This window comes from Xylocopa sonorina, chromosome 9, assembly GCF_050948175.1.
Source record: "Xylocopa sonorina isolate GNS202 chromosome 9, iyXylSono1_principal, whole genome shotgun sequence".
NCBI lineage: Eukaryota > Metazoa > Arthropoda > Insecta > Hymenoptera > Apidae > Xylocopa > Xylocopa sonorina.
This window is the reverse complement of record NC_135201.1, coordinates 6,605,089-6,625,789: the sequence shown is the minus strand read 5'-3', so window position 1 is coordinate 6,625,789 and position 20,701 is coordinate 6,605,089. Positions and strand designations below refer to the sequence as shown.

At 44.8% G+C, this 20,701-nt stretch overlaps 1 protein-coding gene across 3 annotated transcripts in view; it reads right to left on the bottom strand.

The window, feature by feature from the left end:
* Dnc (phosphodiesterase dunce) overlaps positions 1-20,701 on the bottom strand; it is a 219,903-nt gene that overhangs the window by 154,401 nt on the left and 44,801 nt on the right. For 2 of the 3 annotated variants that reach the window (XM_076901311.1, XM_076901312.1), the window contains exon 2: positions 20,405-20,632. The exons of the other annotated variant lie outside the window; for it this stretch is intronic. In XM_076901311.1, coding sequence (XP_076757426.1) covers positions 20,405-20,487 — 83 coding nt within the window. In that variant the 5' untranslated portion in view covers positions 20,488-20,632. The remainder of the gene's footprint in view (positions 1-20,404; positions 20,633-20,701) is intronic. 3 annotated transcript variants of the gene reach the window in all.

Sequence of the window (20,701 nt, the reverse complement as noted above, 5' to 3'; positions counted from 1 at the left end):
CGCATGACGTATCACAGTGGCTGCTGTACGCGCGTGTCAAGCAAGACAAGGGGGTGGTTTACACGAGGCACCTTCGATCCCCGTCTTTCTCAATGTAACGGCACATTGACGCGATGTTGAACACCGTGCGTACCCGGTGTACCTGCGGCAGCGTAACCCCGCGTAGCCAGAGGGTTGCCAGCTTCCGATAAATATCGAAACACCCTGTGCACGAGCCCCAACTCACCCTTCCGCGCGCCCTGTCCGCGCGCACGGGCAAGGTTCGACGTGTGGGTATCGCAGGCTGCGGATTTATAAGAGCGGCCACCAGGCACGCTCAATCGGCCACGGCTGATGAACCCTGGCACAGGGCTTCTCTCTGTGTGCACGATAGCCTGTGACTTCGCGCACCGACGGCACATCGGTGCACACGCGCGGGGTTTGGTTCCACTGACGGTGATCAAAGACGCCTGACGGTGAACGGGGGTGCGGAGGGAATGAGGATCGAGTGGAAAAACAGAGAAAGGAAAGGGTTAAAGTGAGTTGATAGCTACGAGGAGGGAGAGAGAGATGGAGACGGGGGTGTACAAGGGTGATGGAGGAAGCATAGGATGACCGTAGAAACAAAAGGAGTGAAGGACACGTTGTTGGTACAGGGAGAGATAATGGAAGACGAGAGAACGAGGGGTGGAATTAACTACGGGATAGCAAGGAATAAAGTAACAAGAGGATGATTAAAAGAAGAGACAGAGAGGTAGAAATATCAGAAGAATACCATCGGAGGGTGGAGAATGTTCAACGAGGATAAGACGGGGGTAAATGACAAAGAGAGGTAATGGACGGAATGATTTTGGGGTAGCAGATTAATTGGTGTGCTGTAACATGGAGATACAAAGGAGTCGATGGTAAAATTATGATCGAGCGAAGGCAATGAATGTTACAGTGTGCAGATACAAACAGATCCTACGTTATTATTTTATGTGTTCTGTAATGTAGGCTATAAGGAAAAGGATACGACTATGACGCACTTCGTCATCATTTTTCCATAAAACTATGCGTCTCCGTGCTGGTTTATGGCGCGATGGGAAGGAGTAAGGAAAATTTCTGGGAAAGAGAGACAACGATATTCCAGGAATAGACTTTCATGAACTTCAGCTATGCAAACGGTGGATGCGGCTCATGCACGCGCAGGAGAAACGATTGTTTTCCATCGCCGATTGAGTTGAAAAGTTCCAGAGCTCTCATTGTTCGCGAAACTCGGGCACACCGTGATAACAAACTCCGTGGCTGTCGCTGACTTGGAATTTTATTAAACATTCCCTTCATTCTTAACGAAAGAACCGGACAGATGCACCCAAGGGATCAGGGACCTGATTTTACGATTTTGTTTTGAAGTTTCCTTGCAACTTTGCTCTTCGATTTTAACACAGCGTATCCAAATGATATTTAATATTTGTCCAGTCACAATTGTCATGCGCAGCAGACCTTTTTATCATTTATTTCAACCATATTGGATTAGAATAGAATTCCAAGGATAAGAGTCTAGGATGGCGACAAATAAAATCAGAAAACTTGTTGGAAACCACCTGTACCGAAAGTGGAAACTTGGGATTTCCCAGAAGATTAACATGTTAGAGAAAGTTTCGTAACGAATAATAGCAATCGAAGCGACCAGTCTCGCAGACTTAGGCGACGTCCGTAAGACACGAGGAAGACACGATATTTCGAGGCGGTTTTTCAATGAAACGTCCGCGAAACGAATACGTGGACCGAGATTTCCCAGAGGAATCAACGGCCGAAGAGCCGATATTAAAGCGGAACGTGTCGAAACTGCGAAGTGATTCGCCCAGGAAATCACCTTGAATTTCTGACGACTTCTTTCTTTCGAAGAATCCCTCTGATTAACTTCGTTTTCGCGATAAAGGTTTTCATTTTCGCATCTTCCTTTCTATCTTTCTTCCTTTCTCCTCCACTAGTTGCAAGGCAACACTCGAAGCGCCACGAGTACATGCCTGCACCTATTCTCTGCATAATACCTCAGCTAAGGTGGAAAATAGATGCCCTCCCCTTCCAAAAAGAATTATTTATTTAATTTACTTACTCGATAAAATAGATGATACATAGTCATTAGAATTTTTTTACAGCTTGCTATTCCAATAAATATTAACTAAAAGAAAGCAGGCGTGGTTAATTGCAAAAGCGAGAATTTTTTACACCTAACCAAATTATCACATAAATTGTTTTCCTCCGTCATCTGAAAGTAGAATAGGGATAACAGGTTCGATGCATGGTAGACCTCGAGATGCATGAATGCAGAACACGTGCCGCTTTACGGAATAGGATTTTAAAAGAATTTCCGTGTGTGTGCTCCTCATGAAAGTCAAAAGGGAACCCGAAGCGAGAGACACAGGGAAATGTTGAGCGATGAATTTTCTTCACCTTAAGCGAATCGTTTACCCTTTTCAATAGCCGGCGGAAGGTCTGTGCGCGAAGTGGGACAACCTTCGACTTTCAAATATTGAAGGGTGAACATTTGCAAATCTACGTTAAACTGAAAATCCTTTTCTATTTTTTCAAAGCAAACACGCGAACGCTCGACTTTAAACAGTCTAATTGCCCCAACAAAAATTAGCACACCGAACGACTATCTCGTTTCCATTCCATTACCAACGATCCTCCCTGATACCCTTCCTAAATCTGTCATTACCCTAGGCTCAGCCATTGCGACCCACCCCTCGACCACCCTAAAAAGCGAAACCCCTCGAAAACGGTCCATCGGAGTAGCTTACAAACCAGTCGCTATCTCCGTCTCCGCATTTTTCCCACGATTGCTCAAAAATCCTTCTTCTAAACCCTCGAGCGGAAGCACCCTTAGTGTTCGTAAGGGCGCTAAAAGGTGGTGTGGCACGGGGCGCCCCACTTGTTGGACACCGACAGGGGACAATGGAGAGGGCACTGGCCACCTGATGCTACGCCACTGCGGCATCGATCCCCCAAACTACCCCACCATTGGTCGCCATGGCGACCAGCCACCCCCTCTAACTGTGCAAGGAACCACGAGCCCCGTTTTCCACCCTCTCGACCAACCCTGGCGTAGGTGAGTGACGTCAGGTGATAAACATTAACCGCGGCGTGAACGTACCGCGCGAATATGAAAATATTTGAATTGTCACGCTGTTCGATTGTCGAATACCTGATTCGATTCTTCGAGAATCGTCGACTTTTTTTTCTATCGATGTATCACGGCTATTCGAGTTCTCAGAAGCTTCTCGATTCTTGACTCTTGGCCAGGATTCTCGACATTCTGACTTTTTCAAGTACCTGGATTTGTAAAACCAAAATTCTCGTGTTTCGAGCTTTTGGGTGTTGAAATTTCGAAGCTTTCGAGTTTTTCAATCTCAGGTTCTTTAAAACATTGGAATCCCCAAGTTTCCTATTCAAATTAAAAGCGACAAAAGTCCTTTCATCGATGATTGACCGGCAGTTTTTCTTTTTTTTTTTTTTTTAGCTGGAAATAAAAGTCCCGCTGCTTGAAAGCTTTATTTTCCCCTATGAAAGGGAACGCGCCTCGCGTTCCCTGGTTCATGAATCGAAAAGGATTTATTTAACTTGATAGAACATACTTTGAACAGATTTGCTAGGGCTCTGAGCGAGGACATTTACATGACAGAAGATCTTGATGACGAGGGTGTTTCTCGGGCAGACAGAATTTTCCACGACTCGTATTTAAATGTATAATCCCGGCTGCGACTGTGGAAAAGAAGTATTAGGCCAGTTAAAAGTTTGCAGAGCGTGCCTTCCGATTTTATCCGATAACGTTCACGATGTAACCGGTAAGCAGATCGAAAGGAATTTTTATATCAATTAAAACAACGTACATCGTTATTGCTGTATCATCGTGTTTAAAGTCCGCATGTTTTCCCGAAGCCAGATTACGTCAGAGAACGATATTTCCGTACCAAGTAGTTTGATTGCTTATGCTGCTTCCATAAAGGAAGATCATCCGTTTTCATTGTTCACAGTACGGACAAACTCCATTATTTACGAGGAATACTTTGCATCTGTCGGTGGAATCGCAGCATTTACAGCCCCGTGCATTCGATATGAACCATTGCAAGCGATCGTGTTATTTCTCTCGGGTTTACGACGCGTTCAGCGCTGCGCTTTTTAATATCCCCTTTCACAGCCAAAGGTCAAAAGAAACGGAGAACCATTCATAAACTCAAAGCAAGCTGTATTTTTTTTTTTTTTCTTCAAAGGCGTTCAATTCGAACAATTATTACGTAAAAATAATTCATGCAATTTTAATCGGTTTTCGCTTTGATTAATCGTAAATACGTAGCGCCAGGTATTTCATTAATTTCGTCGCGGGTCTGGTAATCAAGTCGGTACGAATTCCTCTCGTTAGAGTTTACGACCTGGTATTTTGTCGCGTGTCAGCAAAGACGACGCGAGATCGCGGGAATACAAAATCGAGTTAACATTCGAGTACGTACGCGCTTTCGAATGCTCTCCAGTCGACTTTTGTCTTCAGCACTTTTCGAAATTATGTACGCGTAAAAAATAGTCGACAAACAGCTGCGAGAGCAGTGTCTGCTCAGTGGCTGCCCGCTTCTACTTGCATCGAGTTTCATAGCTTTTTCAGCGCCTCTCTTTTCCTCTGCAAGACTTTGCAGTTCGCAAATTTAAAATGCATCAAATTCTCAATACTTCGAGCTTTCGAACGTTCCAATGCCCAATCACGCTCGACGGGAAATCCAACCTGAACTTAACACGTTATTTTCCCTTGACACCGCTATAGCGCCATAACGCAATCATCATCTACGGTTTCCACGCTGGCAGAGAAAATAAATCCCGCTCTCCTCGGTCCGGCAAAACAAGCCTCCCTGTCGGAATTGTCTCCGACAAAAAGAATCCACGATATTGCCGGTCGAACGTGATCACCGCTCGTGGGAATTACACGGGCGAACGGTTAAAATGAAATTATACATGCAACGAACCACGGCTCGTTATTAATAGCGTGCGCGTGGATCCGGTGTTTACGAGATCTCGCGCGGAATTCGTAATTTCCCGGCTTATTGCGAACGCCCGGCGAACTTTCTGCCATTATCGCGCGATCGATCACATGGATTCTTTCATCTTTATTCGATTCCTCCACGCGGCTGCTTTTTATTCGACAAACGCGTTTCTTTGTGCCACGCTGTTCGTTGTTTTCCCCGTTGGATATACGAACGTTGGAGCAGCGATGCTTTCAGAGGAATTCGGTTTCGACATTTCAGCAGTGGCCATCCGGGTTTCCCTTTTCATTTGGGATCGTTATTTTTTTCGAGCTCTCCGATCGATGGAACAGAAACTCGCTAGTTTCCTTTGCAAACGTTCGAGCGAGGCGGTCGACGTCGACCAATGCATTTCGTGAATTTTGATGAGACAACAACGGTTCGATATTTTAACGAGCATCTGGAGAAGCACCTCTTCCGTGGCACGAGGAGAGGAAAAACGGAAGAATCCGCTCATTACAGTTTCCTTGAGGAGTCTGTAATCCCAAATGTAATTGGATACTTGGGAGCAATAAAGCCATGTCATATCCCGTCGCTTCAGACAACGAAGGAGAGGGGAAAAAAGAGGGAGCTCCCGTGGAATTATCGTTGCAATAACCTGAACGCCTTTAATGGTTGGTCCATCCCGTTTTCCATTACAAAGATTAAGAATTACCTCTTTGTCTCGACGATTATTCCGTGGATATCACGCTTCAGCTTGTTACGATGTTACTGGATAACATTTTTAATTAACGGAGAGAGAGAGAGAGAGAGTGAGTTAGTTCGTTTATTATAATCGTTCAAATTCGTAGAATTACGTTAGTTTAATTCCCTGAAGGAAATTAGTTAAATACACGCGCCACGAATTACATATATTAATATCAATCCAATTACTTAGTAATTACAAAACCTGGAACCAACCATCTTTATTACTATGTTTAAAGAATTTTTGTTCGATGATTTGACTCTGTCAGAAAGCACACGAGGTAAGGTTAGCCAATCCGTCGTAGTTTTCCTTTCATTTCGCCGGAAAATCGAAAGGGGTAACCGAGAGAAGCAAGGAAGTCGTATTATCGGTTGACTCGTACTACTTGAAGATTCCTTTTAGTAATTAGAACTCTAGCAATTTCAATTTTCTCGCCTCGTTTCACGAAAGACCTAGATTATGTATCATTCTAAGGAAACTTCTGACTTATGGTTGACTTGTACTACTTATATTAACTCCTTTTACTATCCACTGTCAGACAAGTAGTCTTTTTCTGCTCGTTTCATCTCTGACTAATTTCTTCTACTTGGCGCGTGAAAATATTCATGCTTTTAATTTCTTGTACGTTATTTACTAATAATAGAGGCTCATATTTCATTGGTCGGACATGGTCCAGACTCTGAAATTGAGAAGGGAAATTGGAAGATGGATCGAGCCACGGGAAATTCCAGTCAGACAATTTTGTACACTGGTCTGTTGACCAAGATATCGACGAAAATATTTTCACATGAGCGCATCTGCAACCGTGGCGAACGCGAGAAACGCCTGAATGCGTCACGGCGGTGTGCGTGTTTGAAAATGTAAAACGCACAGATCGCGGTCCTGCTATTCAGGCTGATTAAACGTGACCATGTTCCCCTTGCATCAAAGCTTCCCTCTTTCGATGCGGATAAACCGCAACTGCAGTGAATAGGTTTATAAAAGAGAAGAAAAAACAACTGACAGGCAAATTCCCGCGGTTCGATTTTTCAAAAAAAAAAAAATACACGCGTATAATATTGACACATTTCTCATAATAAAATATCGCAAAAGCTTCGATCCCAATCCAACTGGAACTCAACGCAATTTGCGCAAAAATGAGAGCAAACAAGCGGAACGAATTAAGTTTAATTGAATTTTTCTACTGCAAGTAGAACAACCATGAAATTGAAGCGACCAGAGACTTCAGCTCGTAATTTCTATCTTTCTCAAAATTTTTCCTGGAACTACAGCAATTAGTGGACTCCCGTAATGCTTGTGAGCTGAAGTTTCACGCATGGTTTCTTGGCCAAAGATGAGCCAGTCTGTATCACGAGACATTAAGTGCACGTGCAGTTAGGTGAAAGCTCGCCCCGACTCGTACGCCCTGGGAAGGAACTTCGACTACCGCTACGAAGGCCGCGCCTGCATCGGAATCGGTCTCTTAAAGTATGTAGGTTACCAGTGACGTCACGAGTGACGTGTGCAAGGTGAAATATGCATCGCTGCAGCGATGCAGGTCATTGACGTCGTTGCGCCCCCGTCGCGGAATAAATTTCCGCGAGGCCTGATTTCCGGCTGGTGACCAATGAGCATTTTTCGAACTGATTCAACCACGAGAATCCTCCGCTTCTATCATCGTTGAATGTAAATTTACGCGGTGTAAAATGAATGAAGTTCAGTCCTATGAAACTCAGCGCTTAACGGCGGGGATTTAATTAACAGTTGGATAATAGAATTTTTAATTTCATCGCTGGCAGAGGTGGATTAACGTACGATTTTAAGTCTCTCGTACGACTGAATAACTTTCAGTTGAAACACTTTTATTTGTGAAAAATGCACGGGAATAATGTAACAGAGCGTGCAATAAGGAAATACGTCTGAACATGAACGCCCCACTTCCACTTGTCCTCATATTTCTCGTGTCTACGAGGACACGAGAGTTTCGCGTCTCGCAGACTATTACCAAATGATATTGCGGTCTTAACTCCAGTGGACCATGGTTTCATCCTTTACGTACTCTCTGCTCGATTCAAAGCACAAACTGTTTATTATACATCTACCTCTAAATCCGAAATGAAAGCTGTTGTACTTTCACAATTGACCCCGCGGAGTCCTCGAACTTTCCTTAAAAAGATAACAACCTTACGAAACTCAGAGATGAATACAGTCTACGTTTCTAGTCAGAAGAGACGGAGCCCCGAATAACATCAACGTGAAATAATGAAGAGAATCGACGAAATCGATAGTTCGTTAATGAGCACGTCTCCACGAGCGTCTACCACGTATCTAGCAGCTACTAACCCGACTATCGGTATCGAATATTACCAACAGTCGCCTGTGCACCGCAAAAGTTACGTGCGCAGAGTTAAATGAGCCTTCTGCAAAAGTTATGGATATATTAACCTCGACGGAACAAGGATTCGCGACGCGCGTACAGGATCGATTCTACTTTGTAACGCGAGCTTAAGCTCGAACCGCCATCGCTCGTGTCATTACAGCGCATTCATGCGCATTCGTACAGTCGTTTATGCTAATGGATTGACGACTGCAAGAAACACCGTCCTGCAGGGGCTCGTAAACTTGATAAACGTCCAAGAGAGCAAGCGTTCGGCCGTTTTAATCGCCAGGTTATGACATCGTCATAAGGGGCGAAAGGAGATTAGTATCGAGTTGTACGCGCGAGGTGAATTACCTCGCAGTGTCCCAAGTGTGACGTCGTGAAAAGATACGTGACTATAAAGCAGATTATGGTGACTATAAAGCTAACCAGCGGGACATGTTTATTCACTCCGCGATTCTTGTTTGCTTCGGAGTTCTTTGGGAGTAGTAACGCGAGGCAGGATATTTTTCCAGCGGGTAGACGTGAAAAGGATTTTAAGAGACTTACGCGAACCGTAGCCGAACACAAAACGACTATAAATCTCTATTAATGTACAAGATATCTTTTTTGACGTAGGCTACAATAAACAAAATGTTTGCTCGAAAATTTCTCTACCCTTTGTTCCAGTGAAACAGCCATTCGATCCCAAAGTGTTCAAAAAACGTTTAGTTAGAAGAGATCCCGCGGCGCTGAAATCATATTCACAGTTCAGAACTTCCTCTCGAAACTTCGAAAGCCAGTATTCAGCGAGCGTTACGAGTTCGAAAACGATTCCCGTAAATTTTCGTATCCAACAGGGGCAAACGAAGTTCCACCGGCTTGATTGGTCGCTTAATCGTGTTTCCAAGTTCATTTCGGTAGTGTGTAGAAAGTTTCGGTCAGATTCGCAGCCCGTCGAGTGCTCGCGGCGTTGCTTTTCAATTAATACGATCACGGTAATGCGTCGTTGTAAACATATTCCCGGTAATTCCGATCGACGAGATCGCTGATACGATAATTCCGTTCCAAGCCGACGAAAAACTCCGGGAATTGAATTTTTTTTTAAGTGATAAATGGACTAAAAGGTTCGACACGGAGGGGAGAAGAATTTAGTTACGATAAAATATCGTAGCCGTGTCCAGCAGGAAATTATATTCCTGATCGGGGCGGAATTTGTTTCAACTTATTGCGTCTCGTCGATCAGTCGCGACGCCGCGGCGGTGGAAAAAATATCGACGACGATTTTTCCTCTGTTCTTGCTTTGTAAAACACGCGTCGCGTCATAAATCGGGGGCGGAACGATGCCGTGAAGGACGAAACAAAAAGAGAAATCCCATTCTCCGGCCGGCAATTAGAGTCAACGGGTTGCAACGCGATAAATTAGCGCGCGAACGCTCGAAAGCTCGAACTTCCGGCCATGTAGGTCAAGTGTTAAATAAATCGCAGAAACACTATTAACCGCTGCGTTCCGTTCATCGAACAGTCCACCACGCGTAAGAAATCCGCGAACAATCAGGGAAACAACGAACCTTATGGAGAGAAAATCTCTCGAAATCTTCGACCATGTAATTACGTGACTCTTTCTTACTTTTTGTTGTATCTTTATGTTGCAGACGAGCGAAAACGAGTACGTGGAGGTAATGCTGTTAAATGAAGATTCCTGACGGGGCTGAAAGGTATGTAAGCCATTGAAAATTCATTTTAACAGCTCGCTACAGAATTATTGATCTGTACTACTGAAACCTCGAGGCAATTCGAAATTAATTGTTTTCTGGTAATTGAATGGTGCTATTGTACGAGCACGAAAGATATTATTTGATTTTTAAATAGAGTTCGATATGGTTGAACCGAGGGAAATCGAGAATAATTTTTTCACAGCGTGAATCATTGATTTATACTACTGAAAACTGGAACAATTTCTAATTGAGTCTTTTCTGGAGGTTAAATAGAACCAATTAGTGAATAAACACGAACAGTCATTTCATTTCGAATGTAATTTTATTAGAAGAATTGGAAATTCATTTGTCCATTCAATTTTAGAACGTAGATGATTAATTCGTACTACTGAAATTTGAAAATTTGGAAACGAATTGATATTCAGTTACCTGCTGCAAACCAGAAACGATTAATTCGAGCATAATTCAAATGATATGCATGGTTGCATTACCGATATCTAGATCATTTTCGAATGTAATTTAAGTTACTCACTCGTACTACTGGGAGTCGCTAATTGACCACGGATATTTCGGTTAATTAACAGTAAATATGTCGCGAATGCTTTAAAATTTCCAATACTGAGAAAGCGTCGACGTTCTACCAGCTTCATTTAATTACACTTTACAAAACATTTCGCAAAACGCTAAGAAAATCGAGAGACCAATCCTCCTTATACATTGACCTATACTACTGAAGAAACCTATTGCGCAGAAGAACTGGAGCGAACATGTTCCACATAGAAATCGGTAAAGCAACGTTTCCACTGTAGAAACTCGACTTATTCTTGCCAGTATCATTAAAAACGGTAATCGATATATTCAAATCACACTCGAACAATAATTCACATTTGATCGTCAACCGTGTCGGGTATTCGCCTTGTCAGGAACGAAGCGAAACGAACCGCTGATTTCCATAATATAATGCGTTCCGTATCGCATGCTTGTTAAATTTAAAAACGAACGCATCGCCCACGGGATGGAGTCTGCCTGCGCGAAATTTCGCCAATTATCATAAATTATAATGCCAAAAAGGCGGAAGCTGGTTTCCAAGCGAAAAATCTCCCCATCTCGTCCCCTATTTACATTTCGATGCGGATCTCGGGGAGCAAACAATGCCCAACGACAATCACTTCAGACCGACTGCCATGGTTACTAACCACCCTCTCTCCCCCTCAGCGACCCTTCAATTAGTTCGCAGTAATAACGTCCTTTATTGTAGGAGCGAAAAAGCTCGAGGAACAGCCGACTAATAGGGGTGAAATATCGATAAATTGGACGATTCCGTGGCGGTTCGAAATTTAATGAGAGCCCTGGGCTGCGGGCAGGGTGTATTAAAAATTATACGAGCATTCCATTAGTGCTAGCTGGATCGTCGTGAAAAACGGCGAGCAAAAGGATTCCGTTGAGATGACGGGAAAGGGGGCGGATGGGAACTCTTTCTGGGGGCGTTATTGATTTCTGAATGCGTAATAAATGCTAAATACCAGCAGGAATCGTTGTTACGACCTCGACCCTGCTACGTTCGCTATTTTCTTATACTTTGATGCTCGTCGAGTCTGAAATACAGGCTGGCACGTTTAATGCACCGCGATCCGATTCCCAGCTGGGAGGAAAGATCGTTCTGTACGCGAGAGTTAAAAACCAAGCACTGTCTGTTGCGGTGGCTTTTAGTTGCGTGGGAACTTTGATATCCCGTTAATTGGCCCTATTCAACGTAGCGAGTGAAGCCAAGTTTCGAATTTGTAATTAAATAAGTTGACTCGATAGCAGGACCGGACTTGCTATGCGGACAATTATATCGACTGCTAATCAGATACACCTGATTGAAGAAAGATACTCGAATAAGATCAATTAGAAGCAGCCTATCAAAAGATCGTTTCCTGAACGATGCCATTTTCCACTGTAAACTTCGCGACGTCTTTCCGCTATAGCAGGAAACGTAAATCCAAATATAACTTGTGTGACTTCCAAATTATGCAATCCTCCACTGTCTAGCTTAAGAAAAGGGGGAAGGTTAACCCCTGAAGATGGCAATATAAACGCGAGATATTCCTCGGTGCCGTGCAGAATTCAGCCCCTTAAAATACGAAGCAGCTCGTAATAGCGTTCAGCCCTTAAAAAATTCAGAATGCTCCACCGTTGGCTTCCTAAAATCTATACCAGCCCTGGGCCGCCTGTGCGTTCAGCCCCGAAACCATCCCCGAAACCCTGTCCCGGGCAGAATTTCCAGGAGCATTTCCTGGCAGGACCGGCGGTAGGCTAGTCTGAAGCGCGGGATAAACTCAGTACACCGATACTATTGATTTTGCGAGAGGTGCAGAAAGAAGGGCGGCGGAGAAAGTGGAGGAGGGTGAGCGCGAGGTCAACCCCCTTTTCAGGCTGGTTCGACATAAAACGAGGATTTTGCGGGCTTAGGTCGGTTTATCCTTTAATGTTGTACCGCTGCGGCGAATCAAGCTCGAAAAAATTGATGTTTAACCCTGCGACCCGCTCGCATTGATCCTCTTCTGAATTCGTCGCTCGTTGGTCCACGAGGGAGGTTGGAACGTTGTCTTAAGGGCGAGACCAGCGAGCATCCACTGTTTTCTTAACTGACGACGCGAGCATCGCGTCGAGGATGATTTCTAAGAATTTTTTTTGGGGATGAAAAATGTTGAGGGTTGTTTATTGGGATCAGATGGATGCCAGTGTGTTGGTCTTAAAATGGAGAATTAGTAGAAAAGAAGGGTGGAGGAAGTCGCGATGAAACCAAGACGGATTGCTGGGGAATAAATAGACGCGTAATGCATTTACCTCGCGTACTGATCAATACATCAATCTAACGTAACTTTCCCCCTATTAAATCTCTCCCCTGGTCTACTATTCCTCCTCCTATTTCACAATGAAACGCGTCAAATTACTATACACTAGCGAATGATTTATGGGCGTGAAAGTTGCTGGGAACGTCAGCCTGGACCGTCGAACAATAACGAAGGGAACGGGGGTGGTCGATGGGGATATTTTCAGGTTTAAATAACTGCGAATTTTAAATAACCGCGGGATAAAACAAACATTGGAAATTTATGATTAGCAGACGTTCAGTGTTGGATATCGTCTATCGCCTCCTTTTAAAACTACCGCTTTCAAATGGTTCGAATCGAGCTCTAACGCGCTTTATATGCTATAAACGTGGTTTATTACATATTTAACACCCCTTCATACCGGTGACTGTAATGAAAAGAACGACGAAATCGATCGATCAATATGAACTTTCATGACTTTCGATATCATCGTGGCTACGTTCAAACGAAATTGGAAAATTGATGGAGTGGACGGGATTCAATCGTGACTTCCGACAAATTTACTGAAACTACAGCGATGGTGATCGAAAACGTCAACGTCAACCGCGTTTCCACCTAGCCCGAAACTAAGACCTCGTTGCTCGCTAGCAATAAGATGTAACTCGTCTTGACCAAGCGAGATCTCGTGTAAAATCTGACAACTTCGGAAGTGTCACGGTTTTTTTCGTGAAACAATGTGTGTTTGCAAGGAATCTATCAGTTAAGTGCACTCGAAATTCTAACAATGTTTACAATTTCTTGATAGTATTATAATTATTATCATTACGTAAACAAATGCATTTTTTAGTAGAAACATTGAAATTTCGTATCCACGATCGTCGTAATTAACGTTCAAGAAACCACACAAGGAGGCCATCATGGAAGATGACGAAGACACTCTGGAAGAGTTCGACGCTGACTCTCCCGAGGAGGTCTCCGAATTCACCTTCCATAGCGCCTCAGAAATTTCCAAGGCCCAATCCTTGCCCATACCAGTCCTAGAAAATGGAGCGATGGCTGAAATCCAGCAAGGTAGCACAGCTGGCGAGGAGCCTCGAGAATCTCTCGAAGAGAAGCTCTCGAAAAGTCAGGAGGAGGTCGGAAAGACCCAAGACTTGGGTCTAAACGGCAAGAGGACGTCTCTTGAGCAACTGAACAAGGGCAAGGTCCCAAAGACGTCGAAGATGCATCGACAGTGTCATCGACGCTTCAGAGAAATAATTGGCAAACGAGAGCTGAAGAACGAGGAACTGGAGAAGCAACAAGGCGATCTGAAACAGCGACTGAACATCTTGGAGTGCTCGATGCCAGCTGTGATGGTGTGGAACATCTGGAGGATGAGTCGAGGCAGCTGTGTGCCCAACCTTCAACGTATAATGGAGAAACAGTTCGAGGGCCCAGCCTCTGGCGAAGCGTACTGCCCCAGAACGCCCAGTCGCCATTTCGACTGCAGAGTCAGAGAAATCGAGGCTGAGAGGAAGCAGGCTCAGAAAAAGATAGACGAAGCTAGAAGACTTTGGGCTGAGAAGATGGCTGTGTTGGAGGAGAAGAGTACGAAGCTGGACGAAGCGAGGAGGATCCAAGAGGAAACTAAACAGAGGATCGAGCAATTAACTGCTGAGGCTAAGAGATTGAGGGAGGCTGCTGCTGCTAAAGCAGAGGACGATGGATCCTGTGAAACTGGTTAGCTGACGATCGACGAACGATCTTCGACACCCTCGTTACCCTTTCTCTCTCTCCTTTACCATTTGCTTTAATTTCGAATTTCATCCGTGACAAATGACAACGATGCTCGATGCAGGCGATTGCGGGGCGATCGAATGCAAGAAGAAGTGGCTGGAGAAGGTCCCCAGCAGCGCGTCGATTAAATCAACAGACGTCGAGTGTTTGCAGAAGCTCCAGCAACTAGCGGAGAACGAGGTGTACATGAAAAGACAGATCGCTGACCTGGAGAGCCGAGAGGATGCTTACATGAGGACCCTGCAACAGGCTGACGAGCTCTGGTGCAAACTCGAAGGCGACGCGGCGAGTAGCGTGAGCGTCTTGCGAGAACAGCTGGACGCGAAGACAGCTGCGAACCAGCAAATGGCGGATCGAATTTGCGAGCTGGAAGATGCGATAGAGCAGCTCAGGTCGAGATTGAGCAATTGTAGGGGAGAATTGGAGAAGTACTTGAGCGTGAGCAAAATAGAGGCTCTGATAGGCAGGGACGACGATTTTGTCGGTGTGTCGGACAAGGAAGTGCCAGCTGTGACAGAGATGAGAGAAGAGATGATCGGAAGGGAGGATGACGTGGTCGACGTCGAAGACATAGGCATTTTGAGCAAGGAAATAATGGAGGACAGGGATGTTTTGGCAGTAGTAGAAGTGGCTGACGCTGACCTGGACGTCAGACCTGACGTGGTCGATGTTGACTTAGAAATGGCGCCTGACATGAGCGAGGTTGGCCTAGAAGTTAGACCTGACGTGGCTGATCTCGAAGTGAGCGTCTACCCTGCTGATGTCGCGGCTGTGGACGACGCTCAGATGGCGATCCATCCTGATGACTTTGCCTATGAGGACGAAAGGCTGCAAGAGGCCAGCGCCTATCTAGCCAGACTAGGATCCTTGTCAGAGTTAGATAAATATGGCGACGACTATGTCTGCGATCCTGACTTCATTTGCAACGATATGGTGCTTTCTGAAAGTGGACTAACCGAGGAAGAGATGACTGCTTTGAGGGAGGGTCGCGTCACAGCACGAATGTTGTTAGAAAAAACTGCTGCGGCTCTGAATATAGATGTCGCAGAAATTTCTAAAATTCCTGTTCCTTCTGTCGAAGTTACTCGAGATGTATCTGAAAGGATACCAGATGAAACAGTGCCTTCTGGTTTGAAGATTATTGCCTCACCTGCTGAGGTGGTAGAAATCGATGCTGACACTGATGAAGCGAGAGAACCTGAGGACGAGAGTGTCCTTATTGAGGAATTTATAATTGACGAAGATGTTAGGCCTGTTGAGAAATTGAGAAGTGAAGATATTGAGCCAGTCGAGGAAGTTAAAGCAGATTATGAGAGGCCAGTTGTGATTGACAAACCAGAAACTGTATCAGAAACGATTTCTCGATATCCTGAAGATATTATTGACGAAGAAAACATACTGATTCCTCGAAATGAAATGCAATCATGGCAGGATGACGTTGATACAATTCGAGCAGTCATTGCGGTATGGTTTATTAAAAAATATTTGCTAAAATGTTAATGAAGGACTTTTATGTCGATGTACTGACTTTCTCTGCCATTGTTAGGAGTGTCCTGATTGCATCGTCGTGAAAAAGGATGCCGATGAATTGGCTGCGTCCATGGCTGTACACACTGGAGTGAGTATTGGAATGGCATATAATTTACTTTATATAGAATGAAAATTTCGTAACCATGACTTTTTTTATCTTCGCAGAAAGATTAACCACCTAATCCTTTCCAGACGAAAGTGAAAGAAATAATCGACAGACCAAGGCCACGTAAAGAAATAACTGCGGAAGTAGGTACAGAAAAACTTCCGTCGGAGGTAGATAGCTCAGTCGAGGCGAAGCCAGAAGTCGCCGAAGTTGAGACGACTGCGACAGCACCAGTGGAGGAAAAAGAAGTAGACGCTGAAGTAGTGGCGAAGCCTTTGGCCCCTGAAGAGAGAGAAGTTGAGGCAGAGCCACCGAAAGCGCCACTATTGCCACCGCCGATCGAAAAGGAAGATGAGGTCGCAAAACCAGAAGCAGTATCCGGATCGGAAAAGACTTCGCCAGATGTTGTTGCAGAACCAACGAAAGAACCGACGAGGGAATCGGCGAAATTACCAGCCATTGCTGAAGAAGTGGAAACAGCTGAAGTTCCTGTAAAGGAAAAAGATGCAGTGGTAGATGGAAAAGAAGGAAAAAATTCGCCAGATGTCGTCCAAAAGGAAACATCGCCGACGAAAGATGAAAGAGAAACGGAAGCGATACCAGCGGAAGAAGGAAAGAAGAAAATTGAAGAGGAAAAAGAATATGTGGTTCCAGCAGAAGTAGAAATACTTCCAGAAGCAGAGAAAAAAATAGTAAGGAAAGAAGAACCCACATTGAAAGAAGTTCCAATACTGGAAAAAGAAGAAAAGAAGGAAGTGGTAGCACCAGTACCACCATCAAAGGAAGAGGCAGTGAAAGAAGTGCCAGAACCGATAACGGTAGAAGAAACAGTACGTAAAGTACCAGTACCTGCACCAGAAGAAGCAGCAGTAAAAGAAACGCCAGCATCAGAAAAGGAAACGGTAAAAGAAGCGCCAGTGTTAAAAGAAGAAACAGTCAAAGAAACACCAGTACCAGTACCACCAAAAGAAGAAGTATTAATACCTACACCAAAAGAAGTAGCAGTACCAGTACCAAGAGAAGAAGAAGTACAAGAAATACCGATATCGGTACCAATAGAAGAAAAAGAAGTAGCAAAGGACGTACCGGTACCAGTGTCAATAGAAGAGGAGGAAGTACAAAAACAACCAATATCGGTACCAATAGAAGAAAAAGAAGTAGGAAAGAAAGTACCGATACCAGTATCAATAGAAGAGGAGGAAGTACAAAAAGTACCAATATCGGTACCAACAGTAGAAGAAGAGGTAATAAAAGAAATACCTGTACCAGTGTCAATAGAAGAGGAAGAAGAAGTACAAGAAGTACCGGTATCAGTACCAATAGAAGAAAAAGAGGTAGTAAAAGAAATACCTGTACCAGTGTCAATAGAAGAGGAAGAAGAAGTACAAGAAGTACCGGTATCAGTACCAATAGAAGAAGAAGTACCAGTATCAGTACCGATAGAAGAAAAAGAAATAGAAGAAGTACCACTATTATTACCAACAGAAGAAGAGGACGCAAAAGCAGAATCTGTAGAAATTCTCCCAGAAGAGGAAGAAGAAGTTACGAAAGAACCGATAGAGGATAAGGAAAAAGAAGAAGAAATTTTAGTGCCAGTGGATGTCGAGGAAGGAATGCCAGAGGAAGAGAAAATAGATGTAGATGTGGAGATATTGCCAGAGAAAGAGGTGGAAGTTGAACCAAAGGAAATAGAAGAATTACTGGAAGTACCACGAGTACCAGTACCTGAAGAACCAAAAGTACCTATCCCTGAAGAAGAAGAGATCGAAATTCCTTGCACCTGTATACAACCTATCCCTCCTGCAGTTAGTATCAAAATTTTGCGCTATTTCTATTATACTCGATACTAATTCCATATTATTAACACACAGAAAGCTGTGAAAAAGATGAAGGTAGTTCAAACCGAGATCACCAGGATCGAGACCATCCAAGTGATCACTCAAACAGTCACCGACGTCGAGACTCAAACGACACCAAGAGTGATCAAACAGTCCCAACAACCAAAGCTCGTAACCGTCACAAAGGCGGTAGATCCGGATTCGGAAACTATGCAACGACTGCTTTCCTATCAACCGCATAGAGAACAGCCAACGATGATGACCTTCGAACAAAGCTCACAGGCACTCAAAACCTCGACCCTCCAAACGACAACCATAGATATAGATACTCATCCCGTGCAACATCCTCTCTCGAGCATCCTCCAGTTTCTAAGAACCAAGGGCATCCAAATGAAACCTAGTCCAGAACAGGAACTCAGATCAATCCATTACGGTAAGATACCCGAGGAACAAGGAATATGCAACTGCTGTCAATGCGGAAAAGAAGTGCCTACTTCAATCCCAGCTTCCAAGACCCAAATAGAAGATCACTCTACATCAATGTTCAAGATTCTAGCAGGCTCGCTTATGTCAAAGAAAACAGCCAGTCCGAGTACCAGTCCCTCGTTCCAACAGGAGACATGTTTCTGTCCGGAATGCAAAATTAAAAAGCTCCAGGAGACCTTAAAGGCTCACGATCCCCTGAAGAAGGTTCCCAAGAAAGACACGCGTGACCAAGAGGTCTGTACCTGTCCCCCGCAACCTGTCAAGCGTCAGCCACCCTCTAAATCGAAGAAAAGGTCGGACCAAGGCTGCATGGCGAGGATTTCCAAGGCCAAGCCAGATAGAACGCCAAAGAGAGAGATAGATAAAGGAGTCGAGAGGGACGAAGATCAAGATTCGCTGCGCTGCGTTTGCAGTGGTCTAATAGAGACTGGGAAGGGGGTGATGAAGAGAGTGCACTGCACCTGCGGTGATCCTAACTGATGCGGAGATACTCGATCCCTCGAAAGGAGATACCATTGGCGTAGGACGATTCACCAGGGACCCAGTTCAGACGCGTTCACCAGCGTTCGGTTACCGCGGTGTAGATGGCCATATCGAGCGAAAGATAACTTTTATGGAGCGTGTTTCGCGGACTTCTTATCAGATTCCGGACAAGATGGTGAATGGAAAGTTGCAAACCGCGCCACGGCATACATCATCCTCCTCTGTCTCTATTTCCAGCCACTGTTCTCCAGCGAATTTATACCTCGGGAAAGCCAGATGTCGGAAACTTCGCGTACGGAACGGCGCGTCTGTCCCTTTATTGATTTTTCAGACGGATAACGGAAAAATGTCACGCCATATCCGCGTAACTATAACACTTCGAATAATATTCGCCGATTCGGTAAAACGCTCCGGGTGTTCCGTCGGAACGCGAATTTACAACGGCAGAGGGAATTCGCTGTAGGTATTCAGCAGGAGGCGAGGTAAGAAACGGACGCGTTCACCAAAGGCTTCTGACTGGGTGAACGCGGAGATAAAGTCGAAGATGGATGCGACAAAGGGAACGGTATGTAATTTCCAACAATGTGATCGAGTGAATGGCGCTCTTTTAAAATCAATAGCTCCCGGCTATTGTACCGGGGAACGATGGCCCTTTCATCCGGCTGACGCATAATAGGATCAACTGTCGGCATGAAATTAAATTTCAGCTTATCCAGGGAGGGGGGGAAAAAAAAAAAAGTAAACGTTTCGAATGTTCCAGCGTATAACGTGGCGCGGTGTTGCGCACGTGGTACGAGATCGTTTCGCGATCGTCTGCGAACTGCGAATCCTCGGATCGAGTCGTGCTTCGCGATAAAAGCCGCTTGTCCGTCGAGAACGATGCATTTATTATTGGATCTCTTCCTACGTCTGGTCACTCACGCTCTGCAGAAGCCGGGGAAAGGTTTCGCAGAAATACCGCCAGCGCCTCTGTGATTCACGGGATTTCGTTACCTCGTAAATCGGGAAATTTGGCACAGACCGATTATAATTTGTCGCCAAACCGACGCGAATCGATTTCTGGTTCAATCGGATGATTCATCAGAACCAGTGACTCGTACCCAACTCCATTTTTAGCCACATCTAATATTACACCTCAAAAAGTATAACGTAGATCACTGAACAGTCGTTTAATCAAACAGACCAGCGTCAAACGCTCAAATCGTAAGAATTAAACAAACAGAGTAGAAAAAAACTAAGAACACACCGTCTAGTTAGACGTGCATCCCAAAGGCCGTCCGACAAAACAATCAATACCGTAAGCAACAAGTAAAGCACAACGAAAGGTGAACGAAATATAATCTGCACGATTAATGCCTCGTCAAATCGATTATCCGTATTGTACAATAACGAACACTTCACTGATATTTCATTCACGCGTATCAATCAAACCGTTTGTTAAACAACCAAGACCAAAGACACTTTAACCTACTTTTGTCATCACTTCTCTCGCGTATCACTAGCATCAGAAACTTCCAAATCGTACTAAATGATGGTCCTCGTCAATCGATAGAGTCAGAGACAGGATAAGAGTAGAGTCTACTCACCGAACGTTGGCCAGAGTATGCCTTCTGGATCTGAGGTTGTGGTAGCCACGCAGCTCGCCGATGCTCCCCTGTTCGGCCTGCATCCTGGCCTGTGCAGTTGCAGCCGCACTGGCGATCACGTGGTGCTGATGAGCCGGTGCACCTGCCGTGGTGATGCTTCTGCGCGATCGCCAGCCCGTTCTGCTGCCACCACCGCCACTTGGGGTCGGCGATTTCTTCTGGTACGGCCTACGAAACACGACCCGCCAACGCGGTACCACGTCACGTCCACCCTTTGGTTACTGCGCGTTTCGCACG